This window comes from Anarrhichthys ocellatus, unplaced genomic scaffold (genome assembly GCF_004355925.1).
Source record: "Anarrhichthys ocellatus isolate YVR2014 unplaced genomic scaffold, GSC_Weel_1.0 scaffold18, whole genome shotgun sequence".
NCBI lineage: Eukaryota > Metazoa > Chordata > Actinopteri > Perciformes > Anarhichadidae > Anarrhichthys > Anarrhichthys ocellatus.
The window spans coordinates 4,558,285-4,570,910 of NW_022280048.1; the positions used below are offsets into that span (position 1 = coordinate 4,558,285).

The 12,626-nt window shown below is 42.9% G+C and overlaps 1 protein-coding gene across 2 annotated transcripts; it reads right to left on the reverse strand.

Moving 5' to 3' along the window:
* Window positions 1-1,677: 1,677 nt before the first annotated feature.
* Window positions 1,678-12,123, reverse strand: ammecr1 (AMMECR nuclear protein 1). 2 transcript variants are annotated; one of them, XM_031857050.1, is made up of 6 exons: window positions 10,516-12,122; window positions 5,285-5,395; window positions 3,925-4,039; window positions 3,665-3,755; window positions 3,444-3,540; window positions 1,678-3,092 (listed from the first exon to the last, which is right to left on the reverse strand). In XM_031857050.1, exons 1-6 carry the CDS (start codon window positions 11,001-11,003, stop codon window positions 2,978-2,980), a joined length of 1,017 nt encoding a protein of 338 aa, XP_031712910.1. In that variant the 5' UTR covers window positions 11,004-12,122; the 3' UTR covers window positions 1,678-2,977. The 2 variants fall into 2 exon arrangements, with proteins under 2 accessions (XP_031712910.1, XP_031712911.1); XM_031857051.1 differs by lacking the exon at window positions 5,285-5,395 and having other exon boundaries at window positions 10,516-12,123.
* Window positions 12,124-12,626: the final 503 nt, after the last annotated feature.

The following is a 12,626-nucleotide window of genomic DNA, read 5'->3' on the forward strand; positions in this document are numbered from 1 at the left end:
ATTGATCCCAAAGTTGCCCGCATCGATGAATGAAAGCCCAGAGGCTTTGGGGCTACCGTTTGCATCGGTCACATCCTTCAGTTTTAAGAATGTGCCGTCACAAACTGGATTCACAGCGACACACTCGGGAGAAAATCTTACATGCAGCATCTTTAAAGTATGATATGATCAATGAGTCCGCATGACCAGTCACGAGGTGTGACCACCCCAATATGAGGTCCGATAGCACCATATTTGTCTTTTAAATCTCTTAATGGTTAAATAAGAGCGTCTAAGCCATAGATCAAGCATATCATGGATAAAACCATAGGTCTCATACTCATACATGCAACTAAATACATTGCATGTGTATACAAAGACATATATGTAAAAGAGCATGGTCAATTTGGTTTTGCAGCAGAAGAAATTCAGGTTGTGCTGTGTTGAATGGACTGGGAAACTGAACGGCCGACTGCTCCTCCTCTTTCCCAGCTTTTGATGTAGCGTGTGCATCGTGTGAAAGCGTACATTTGTCGAGGCGTGAAGCCGTCCTCCCGTGGGTTTCAAACATTTAAGGGGTAACGACACCACAGTGCCCGACATTGTTTTTAAGAGAATGTGTTTATGTGGGGCTTTCAAAAAACGAAAGAATTGAGGACCAGCAGCTGGGTAAGACGTGAGCAGCCAGGAGACTGCAGGCATACAGGAGCCCCCGTATGCACGAGAAGGTATTAGCATTCAAGTGAGGAGCACAACATCTGAGGCCCTTTCCTACACTGTGGTGTGAATATGGGGGAGGCGGGAGCGAGCGAAACCCCGGGACAGAGGAGCAGTCGGAGCGTCATCCGTCGGTCCATCGTTTACTAGATCATTCGTTTAAGGCAACACAACTTAAATCTGGGTCATTTCGGGTTACTGTGGATGGAGTTCCAAAAGCCCTTGACATTTTTTTTTTTTTTTTTTTGCATAAAGAAAAATAACCTGTCAGTTAGTAAAGGCTGTTACCAAGAAAGACGTCGTGCAACGAGAACCTCTCAAAATCATTCCAGTCAGCAGAACTAAAGCCGAACCCAAAGCAGGCGGATCACGGTGATCCTCGACAGTTCAAACACTGGAACGTGAACCAGCCTAGTGTGTGTGCGTGTGAGAGTGTGTGTGTGTGTGTGTGGATGTGAACAAGTAATTGTTGGATGAGAAATGGCTTCTTGAGTCCCAACAAAGCCCCGGCTTTTTATTTGTGGACTTTAACTGCAAGCCACCGGGCCCCACGCAGAGATTCCGCTCTAACTAATTCAACTGTGTTTGCTCTAACAGCTGACTAAACAGACCACAACTCCTGCACCATGGACACACAGATCCGACGGGTATCTCGCTGAACTGCAGAGTGTTTAGGGGGGGGGGGGGGGGCGGTTTTAACAACTAAATCAACTTGCTGCACCTGCCTCAGGATCTGACGAGCACGACGACAATGCATTCCTAAATGACACAAACGTGTTAGTTACATGCCTCCCTTTGTGACGAGTGAGTGACAAATGGTTAGCTATAATCTGAAGAGGCAAGACAACGTTTTCACGACAATACGGGCGATGTGGTCGGCATCTGACTGAAACCGGTGGGTTTGACTGGTGTCAGTTTGCATTCAGAGATTGAAGATTCATTCATTTTCATATATATATATATATATATATATATATACACATACATATATATACATACATATATATACATACATACATATATATATGAGGTTATCAACAAAGTGGTACCGAATGCAAACACTTCAATCCAAACTGGTTACTATTACAAAGTGTGGAATAAAAGGAGAATATGGCTTTAGCTATAGCATGTCAAGTAACTCCCTGCCAGTAAACTCAGAAACCAACAGACAGTCAATTCAAATGAAAGCACTGCTCATGCAAATTATTTTTTTGTTTTTTCCCCTATGGATCTGTAGTTGCGCCTGCTCACCCTCTCCAATGCGAGGCAATCAAGATCCACTTTGACATTAAGAAATCCCCCGCCCTGATGTGATTATCCTCAGACAACATGGCTTCCTCCGCAGACTACCGTACATTTAAAAAAGTTAAACAGAAAAGAGGGAGCGCGGCTGAAAGCTCTAGCCAAACAAACTCAGTCCGTTGTGTACAGGTCCCACCACAAAACACTACAAATACCGAGGAGAGGATTTTCAAAAAACAAAAAATCTCTGTGGGGAATCTTTAGGTAAAAATCTAATTTCTAATTCACTCTACTGGTTTTCATCTTGTGGCAGATCAATATCTATACCCACACAGAAGAACACACACGACTGTGAGCGCAAACAATACACACGACCAGCAAAAGGGCATCACAATCCCACAATCTAGACTTTGGAGTATACAGATCCCGGTATATATATAGTTCCAACTACAACACTACGAGTTAACAAGGCTCAACAGTCAACCACTTTTTTGTGTTTTTTTTGAGAGGAGTCAGAATAGAGACGACACAGCCTTTGAGAACTGCAGTTGCCTTGCTACATGGCATACATGTCTGGATAGTAAGTTAAAGAAAAGGAAAAAATAAGATCTTTTTATTTTATTTTTAGATAATGTAAAATTGTAGCAAAGCCTAAACAATATAAGCGCGAGACTAATGCACCGAAAAAGACTTCCTTCCATCCACAGAATCAAACACCGGATTAGGTTTGCTGAAAACAATCTAATAGTCGTTTAATTTTCAAAAAGATTAATAGATAGGGGCGTTGTAGATATTGGTATACATATGCTGCAAAAACGTAACCACGGGCAAAGAAACAGAAATGTGGATTTCTTGCCAGAATCAAATGATGCTTCGTTGCCACCCGTTGCCATGTCAACGTCTGGGAGACGGCCAGCATGGCAACGGAAACTATCATCATAAAATGGTACAGTAGTAGAAATAGCTAGACCAGGAGGGGGCGGGCTCTCCTGGGAAAAGGTCCGCGGAGAGGTCCAATGATTGGTCATGCGGCTCGCTGTCAGGAATAATGGTTGTAGGGTGGTAGAGGGTGCCCGATGCCATTCTGGTAGTGATGGTGCTGGCGGTGGGCGATGTACTCTGCATAACCCATTGTCATCTTCTCGCTACGGTACCTGAGGATGAGACGAGATGAGTTGGTGAAGGCTGGCTGACGTGAACGCTGGGAGAGCTATGATCGGCCACGGTCCGCACCGAAACACAGGACATTTGGGTGAGTTATTGTAACAGGCTACAGAGGACTGGTAAGCTCTTCTTTCTAACTTTGTAACTTCCCAATTTTTTCATTTTCAAACTTCACCTGATTAAATTGCCTCAAGTGACATCACTTAAGGCAATGTACTCAGGTGAAGTTTTAGGACTTTCCCGTCCTATTTTCGAAGACATGGTTCAAAATGAATGTATGTGGAAAACAGAGCGCACATCAGTGACACACGATGTCTGTGGGTAATACAGTGCAATCTTACCTGGTTAACTTAATGGTCTTCCTGAAGTCGTTTGTGATGGGAGCTTTGTAACCTCCCTTTCGTAGTAAGGAATCTATGGTTTGAATGTGGTCCCAACCTTTGTAAAATAAGAGTTTAAATCTCTTTACACATTGCTGAAAAATGCACATCGGGCACAACATACACTGTCTTTTCTATAAAGCAGATTAGGCTGAGATGTCAGGGGCACAAATGGATCTTACCTTGCTCCTTTGCAACCTCTGGTAGATAGGTGGCGGTGCGCTTTGATCCTTTTTCATTGAAAAACTCTATCCTAATACCGTGAACACCCACCTAGAATTCAAGAAGGAAACAGTATTTTTGCAACTGTTCAAATAAGTCACAGCATGATTAGAATTTAATTTACCTTTGAAAAAAAAAAAATGAACCTCAATACAATGTGGAGGAGCTGCTGTGTATTAATTTGCAGAAAGACCTTTTTTTTTTACAAACCATGTCTTACCTCCCAGTCAAGGTAATCACCGACGTCTTCAAAGTTGGTGAGAAGAGACACTGAGCAGAAGAGGCGAGCCAGCTCATCCCTTGTCATAGGGGGGAAGCGGCTGTCTTTAAGGGCACTGCGGGCACAGAAGCACAAAGAAAAACACCGTTACAAGACGTCCAATGGTTTGACAATGCAATGCACTCATAACTTCATATTTTTTTTAAGACTAAAGGGCAAATTTCCAAACATGTTATGATGGATCAGCGATGCCTCGTCTCAGCTATAGATTGACCTATGGCCATACAGAGACCAGCGTGTTCGCAACATGGACTCTTGACCGTTGCTGCTGACGTGACGTTTGTAATGTGTATATTTGTACACAGCACCGGTAGGAGACTGTGTGTGTGTTTACATACATGTGACACGTCAGCAGTGTCTGCCCTCAGGTGAAAAAAATGCTGGTGAAGAAATTCCACAGCAGGTACTTGCGGACGGCCGTGTGTACACTGAAGACACTCTCGTTCTCTCTTCGTTTGTTAGATGTTAATATCAGTAAGTACATTTCTAATTGAAACACTCGACCACCAAAGCCAAGTAGCGCCCAACCGGCGTTCAACCCACCAGCCGGATGAACCACCAACGTGGGTTTAACCCGTGTCACTGCGTTTGTCTGGACTTCCCAAATACAACTACACAAGGACTCTTTTATTATCACAGCTTTACATTTTTTTTTTGTATTAAAAACATATTTACATACATTACAGTTATAGTTGAGTTGTCAATACATTTCATTTGTGTCACTGTCTGTCCTTTTAAAATCTCAGGACTGCCATGTCACCGACACTAAAGTATTTTTGGCATCTTCTACATCACATCGGTGTTGATAACAAACTGTGTTGCCAGCATACTGTAACTGCAGTTTGTCTGACTATTAAAGAAAGTGCTTACACAAAGACAGTAAATTGTATCCACTTGTCTAAAATGAGTATATGTCAAAGGAAGATGGTTAATGGAAAAACCTACTTAAAAAGACATGAATAACTTTTGAATATTTTTTTTGAAGCCCCAGGACCTGGGATCAATGGAGATACGCGCTCCACACAGCGCTACAGCGAGCTACATGAATGAAACAGAACAAAAAAGTAAATACTATAAGAAACAGAAATTGTGTTGGTTTTTTTTGCACTCATGCACAGGCAAACTGTCAGTTCCGGGGGTTATTTACTACTACTGTTGGTACAAAGTCACCCTTGTTGGGGGTCTAAATTCTAATATCCCTGTTGTTCACTTTAATTTACCACTACTTCACTTTTGTACCGTTGCAGCAATCGGTCTACAGCTTGGAAACATAGAAAAGTGACTTTGTATTGTTGCTTACCTGGTAAGGGTGTACTCCCTGAGTCCTGAGTGCAGATTCATGGCAGAAAATGTACCTATACAACCCCTCAACCGCTTGTCTCTGCCTATTTTCCATGTGACAAACAGCGGGCTGAAAAACAACAAGGAACCATGTTTAAGCAGCTGAACTTTGAATAACGTGCACATCCATTGTACATTCCTGTAGGACACAGAAGTTGGTTAGTAGCACACATCGGTCGATTCTGATGTCACAGCTGTTCACTCTTGGTGGAATATGCACAATTGTCTTGGATCAGCATTAACATTGGGCCATGTGTTTATTTTGAAAAAGTAACCTTTCATGAAGAGGGATTTTCCAACTTTTTTATCCTGCAACCACTTCTACAATAGCATGTAAATTAGCCTAGCATACTGATCACATTACTAATTTCTGACATGATCAGATATAAAAATGTATCACTTGTCTTCATTAACAAAATGAGTTAATGACAATGAATAACCCAATAAATAACGCATAACAGAACCCAACAGTTCTCCATCACAGTATACGATGATAACAGGTCAAAGCTATCTCATTTGTGTTTGCATAAGGAGTGTTCACTACATGCATGTCTGGTGGAGCAAACCCAGAGTTACCCATTAGACCCATTACACTGGCTGCATAACTCCTGCTTCAATGCAACCGAAAGTGTCTTTTTTTTATGTTTCAGTGTACTCTCTGCCACAAAACTACAATGATTGTGTATTTTGTTGTGTGTCGTCAAGATGCTTCAGATCCACTGTGACCCTGACCGCTTCTGCCCGGGTTGCTCGACAGTAAATGGAAGATTTCATTTTTGATCTTCACTGCGGAAAGTTAATCCCACTGATTTACTGTCGCTTGTCCTCCGATGCCAAGTAATGCCTTGTTCACGCTACACGACTTCAGCCCAGATTCTCCGCTCGCTGACAGTTTTTGGAGCTGCCGGACAAAAGCCTCAGATCAGAGGCAAATCTAGCAAAGACGTCTGGAAACAGGCTATTGCGTGAACCGATGACAACAAGAATAACTACGCTACGCCCGTATTGCATGAGTTTTCATGAAAAACTTAGTTTGGATTCCAAATGGATGATCTTGTGATGTGTGAACCTCTGTCGCCGGTCAGTCATGCAGTGTGAAAGCCACACACTCCCTAGACTCCCGATTATAGAGCAGCAAATTGTGTGGACGGAACAGCGATCTGACGACTTTGGAGGCCGTGTAGTGTGAACTTGGCGTAACATACCATAGTAGGGCTCCACTCTTTCCTCCCTCCCTTTAAAATGAGCACAAGTCCAATTTAAAGGGCATCAGTTAAATTCAAATTCAGATTGACACCTTCGTATTTCAGCACAGTTACTTGCGTCACTGATTAATTCTTTAGTAACCGATTATTTAACCTAAGACTTTTTTGTTACTTGTTAGGATTTTTTTTATAAATGGATCAATACGAAGCCTCTGTGTTTCTGTAAGTGGGACTACTTATTCAGCTACTTGGTGATCTTTTTTTCTCTCTCTCTTCCTTTATGAATGAAAATGAAACCTTCTGAAGAGAAAGGAGAAAAGGGGGAAAAAAGAGCGTAGCGTGTTTCGCTGGTGAAGAAATGTTCAATACCAGAACCAATACTTCAACACTTGCTCGTCTATGATGTTTTTAGTTTAATCCTTTAAGTCTTGAGCTATACTGTTAAAAAAAGGCTTTGAAATTCCAATTTTACAAAAAGAAACATACATGAGACATTTTCTCTTTGAACATATCTTAAATTTTATTTTTAGCTTCTTCACATATGAAACCAAAATTGATTTCTGACTCAAAGTTCCAGTAAAAAAAAAAAAAAAGAAAAGCTAATTACAAAGGAAAAAAAATTACAGCTACAGACAGGCCATCGGTGCAAATAGTCTCATGAAAAACGATGCGTTTTCTAATGGCCACCGCTGTAGACTTTGCTGTCTTACAGGAGTTTCACCCAGCAGTTCCTCAGAGAACCTGTGCATGGTAACTGTGCTGTGGCTTCATTATACCTTTCCTGGAACATCTCCCCCTTCTCCTCGAGTAAGGAAACACTGGTGTCTTCTGGTGTTGTCGTCAAAAGGGGTAATGACAGAGGAAAGGGTCGACGTAGAAAAGACAAGATTTCTAGTGTTCACCAATTGGTAGCACAATGGATGAGATAACATGCATTAACAAGGTAGCATGTTTGCTAGCTAGTTTTTAACTTCTGAATTGCAATCTTTAACTTTGTTTAGCTTAATAAATCTACAAAATGTAAGTAGCATACAATATACGCATCTATGTTGGCAAGCATTAGATTATAGAAATATCAATTAACATTACCCAACAAGAGACTACATTTGCCTTATCAAGTTATACAACCAGTCATCCAAAGTAAGCTAGCTAAATTAGCTGTCGAGATATGCTAACGTACCTGCAGCAGCGCTAGCTGGCTGGCTAGCGTGGTCCGTTGGTCTTCTTGAGGCAAAAAGTTAAGAAATGTCTGCTGTGTTGGTGCTTCTTGAAGCAGCTACCTTTGCGTATATATTGAGTCACAGCTCTCAGTGTATGCTTTTTTTAAATTACTAAATACCAACAACAGCCGGTCTAAACAGCAACAACACACACTGCTCAAGGGGATCCACAATTGCGATGCGTTTACCATTATGACTTAAGATAAAGAGCACATTTACAAGAAGCAAGAGCTCCTATTTCTAAATTTTAGTACCACTGTCTCCCAAAAAAGATCACGAAATGTTCCCGATTTGAGGCCCTGACTTGTTTACCGGCTAACTTTGCAGAGCACTGTGTCTATGTCAAATGTTGGAGTTGTTCTGAGCATTTCAATAATTCATTCTGACAAGAACCCCAAGTGAAGGGCATGTCGAGGACGCCACAGACCAGAATTTGTGAGTTTCTAGAGCATCCAATGGCTTTCTGAGCCCTTTCCATATGTCCCCGCTTGAGGAGATTACACACACACGCACACTACAGTGTTCCAACGATGACAGAAAAAATACAAAAGGGAAATTCACAAGTCTACATAGCAACAAGGTCATTGTTCAACATCATTATGTTAATGAGCTGTTACGATCAAAAGGAGCTTTTACAGCTTAACAGTATTATTGTACTATTTAGAAAGTCAGCAGCATTAATATTTATGAAGGCTTAATGATTAGCATGGATATTGGGACTGGGCCATGAAGTAAGGGTCCTCAAAAGCAAGTTTTAAATGGTGCATTCATTAATACAGGCAGCCATTTATTAAATCCAGAATGTATGAAATTAAGTGTTGGCTATGCATTTCTCCATTATCTGACACATTTTTGGTTATTACAGCTAACACCAAAAACGCGGTACAGCGAGCTGCATCCACTCTGTCTGGGACATGTCAAGTCATTGTTCTGCGTTTGCCACATCACTGTCAGGATTGAATGGTTCTCATATTTGAATGTGTAAAGCCTTTTGTTTGGAATTACACTAGATAAGAGATGTTAGTGTGGTAGTTTTTTTTAAGGATACACTTATAATTAAAGGCCCCAATGTGTTGCATTTTCCTCAAAGGGTTAACCTGCAAGAAGGTCATCATGCTGTGTATATTTCCTTATCTTTGGTATTGAAAAATAACTGACATGAGTGTGTGTGTGTGTGTGTGTGTGTGTGTGTGTGTGAGTGACAGGGGCTGTCGGGCTGCACTGTTAAGCATGCCATATGGCATGATTGTTTTTCTGAGATGGCCCATAATAGATAATGATTACCTGCAAACACCCTGAGAGTGTTGAAACTGTTTACATAGATGCACACCAATTCACAACCCATCATAAGCATCTGAAATGTATGAAACATCTTTAGTGTCAGCATGGTGACGTGAAAGAGTGCCTGTCACTTAAATGTTTTACATGACAATAGAAAGACATTTAAAAACACAAAAAAAGCATTTCCGGTGACTGTTTTGACCGTGCTGATGCATTTAAACATGGTCCCTGTCATTCCAAAGTGTATTTTCTCTCTTCAGGTCAATACACAGGAATAGTAAACTGTAATTGCGATCCTTCAGTGGCTCGAAATGCAAGTAAACGCCCGCAAAGTCATTTGCTATCACATTACAACGCTCGACTAAGTTTGGGTCAAAATGTTTCAGTGGAGGGCGCAGGAGTGCGGTTACCGGCAGGAAACTATTAATCTTACTGTTAATTTGCTCATAATACAAAAACAAAATCGTTTTCAGTGAATGCTTTAAATTATTAAACACTATATGAGTTTGTTATATTCAACAGTGAATGTTGTTTTTTATTTAGTTAAAAGGTGGGCATATGGAGTGCTTGGGACTGCTTAGTACTTAGCAAGAACCACATTTTCTTTGTTGGTTTGTGCTAAAGTCGGTTAACGTTAGTGTCCCTTAATTCGACATAACACGTGACGTTACCAAACAAAACCTGCTGTAAACCTCGCGAGTAGTATGGCCGGTTATCTGCTCGTGATAACAGAGCGACTTTGAAGACATACACTGTTAAATTAATTAATTAATTAACGTTACCCCAAGCCCATTGGTGCTTCGTTGCTAAGCTAATGTAGCTCGTAGCTAACACAGCTAAGCCTGTGTGTGGCAATCCAGAGTTCATTGAGGGCAACATAAACGATTAAGACTTCTAATTTAACTTTATATGTTTAGCATTTTCGTGGTTCAAGGGTTATATCTTAACTAGCAACACCGCTTCAGTTGAACCGAAAAATATGATGTTATGTTTCTCGTTCCACCCTCTCTTTAAGTGTTAGTGGCTAAGATAGTTAGCTAACGTTAGTGGCAAACAGGCTTAACGTTAGCTAACGCTACCCAGTGTTTTTAGAGTTACACAACCAGTATCGCCAACATTTTTTTCCACCAAGTAATCTTAGCGACGGAACATCTTAAAGTAGATCAGAGTTCTTCATTCAGGGATAGGTGACATCGCATGGTAATATCATATATCATTCATTTTAACGTTAGCATAGCGCCGATGCGGGCCAGTGCCGACAGTCTGTTCGACAGGCCGCAAATTCCAACTTGGCCAAATTAAGCTCTGATCGCGAGCTTTTCACATCAAATGCACTGTAAGTAAAATGTTTTTTCGATGTGACAGTTTGTGCCCTTAACACCGAAGTGGCATCCAGAGGCAATCCCGTCAAAATACATTTGTTTAGAGATTACATAAACGAGCTTTGACATGCAACAAAACAACAAAAGACAAAAAATACTCACTAGGGATCATTTGTAAACCTGGGTGTTCTCGGAGGTTGGTATCCGTACAGATGGCAATAAAGCACGTCAAAACAGAAGCAGCACATCTCCGCTGAGACGACCATTTTCCTGCCTCCACTTCCCGAACCAGGTCCAGAGCTGATATTCGGGGAGAGGCCGGATGAAGAGTAACCGGCCGGGGCTGTGGACAGAGCGTTCGTGCCGCTGATACCACTACCGCCACTACTACTGCTGCTGCTGCTGCTAACGTTACCCCCGGGTCCCCCCAGGCCGTTGGATCTGCTCATGTTCGCCGCTGCTGCAACGGTGGCTGAGGAGCCAATCCCCAACTCCGAGCCACAATGTCCGGTTCCTGCCACCCCGCTTCCCGCCCCCACCCCGCCGGGACCCCCCGACCCGGGCGATCCCGACAGTTTCTGCTTCTTCACCCCGCAGCACCCGGCCGCCATCTTGGAACAATCTGCACCGACACACCGCTTCCGACCCATAACCGTCACCGCGGGAAGGGTGGGGGGGGACGCAGAGCAGACGTAGAAATCCCACTGCGCTGATACGTGCGACGGACAATACTCCACTTCCACTCTTTTATTTTTTTTATCGGACGACGAAATAACCGATGTGGTGAGAAGACTGCAATGTCACCCTAGCGTTGCCTTTAAAAATGCGTGACTTTGCTACGCAAAATCCATAGCTGGACGAGTAGTAAGCCAGTCCAGCTTTGGACCACGGTGTTCCAGTGGATCACCGATAACACCAAGTCCAAGCCAAATATTCGCCCCTTTTCCTTAACACGACACCAGCCGAGGCGATATTAGTCAGTTCTCCTTAAAACATACAAGTCCAGGGAGTGCACAGTCGGAACAGGCCGCAGATGACAGTAGTGGGGCGGTCCAGATGTGAAGCCGACAGCCAGTGCGCTGTAGCCCAGCCGCACACCTCTTCAAGTGGAAGCCGGGAGCTTGAGTACGCAGGACCCATAAGCTTCAGCACGAATTGCGCACAATGCCTTGGACAGCGTAGCTTCTCATTGCACCAGCGTGTTTTGCCACTGCCTCACGAACTTCTAATTGCACAACAGGCCCAGTATGTTGGAATATTCCGGACGCTGGGATAACGCAGAGTAAAATGGCATCTGACAATGCGGGGTTATATGGCACAATGAAACGCGTCAGCGTCAGCGCCGAGCAAATCATTTCAGAAACGTTAGCCCACAGTTTGCACCTGCATGATGCCTGTTCTTGGACCTGGTTTAAAAAAAAAAAGGAGGAAATAAAATCTCAATGGCAGCTCCGCGTCAAATGTAGAACTGAAAGTTTTCAGTGTAGGTTTGTTTGGAGGCTGTCATCCGTTCATGGGGATACATATAGAAGAGCATTCTAGTCCGCGAGCCGTGAGAAATCCTCCGGGTTTGGCAACCCTCGCTCCGCACCCGCCTCTCAGCTGCTACCATTCAGCGCTGTTCGGGTGAAAACCCTGTGATCAGCCTGTGTGTGCACAAGCATCGGTGTCGTCTGCACGCCGGAAGCGGATTCAGAAAGTGCGTTGCGCCCAGTTGCTACACATCCTGCGTAGATACTTCTGGGGGTATCAAATGTGCAATTTAGAAGGCGTGTACGGGGCCGTGGAAGCATGCGCGCTCCCGATGGTCATACGCGTGCATGGTGAAGTATCGGTATCCCCCGAGATGTTAAAGGCACGGAGGCCAGAGCTGGCCTATTCTTTAGATGTTCCTTATTAGTCCTGTAAAGGGAATTGTCTTTGCATTTCAGTAAGATGATTTATCCCTTCCTTTATTTGAGTCTCTATTGGTTCAAACAAAGGTTGCATGAAATCTTGTATATATGAAATTGGCCTGTTTTCAGGGCCCGCTGGAAGAAATTCTGGGCCTCATGGACACAGCTTTCTTGGCACCCTAAAACAATAAATATATATGACAACTGTAATTATTCTCCAACAACACCCCCCCCCCCAACAAAGCAAGCGATAAACCATCTTACTAAAACACATAGAATGCGGCCCTATCCTCTCGTCACAAATAAATGTGTCAATGAAGAGAACAGTTGTCTAAATGTCAGTGATTATTACACGTATCAGCTGATGATGACCGTGCT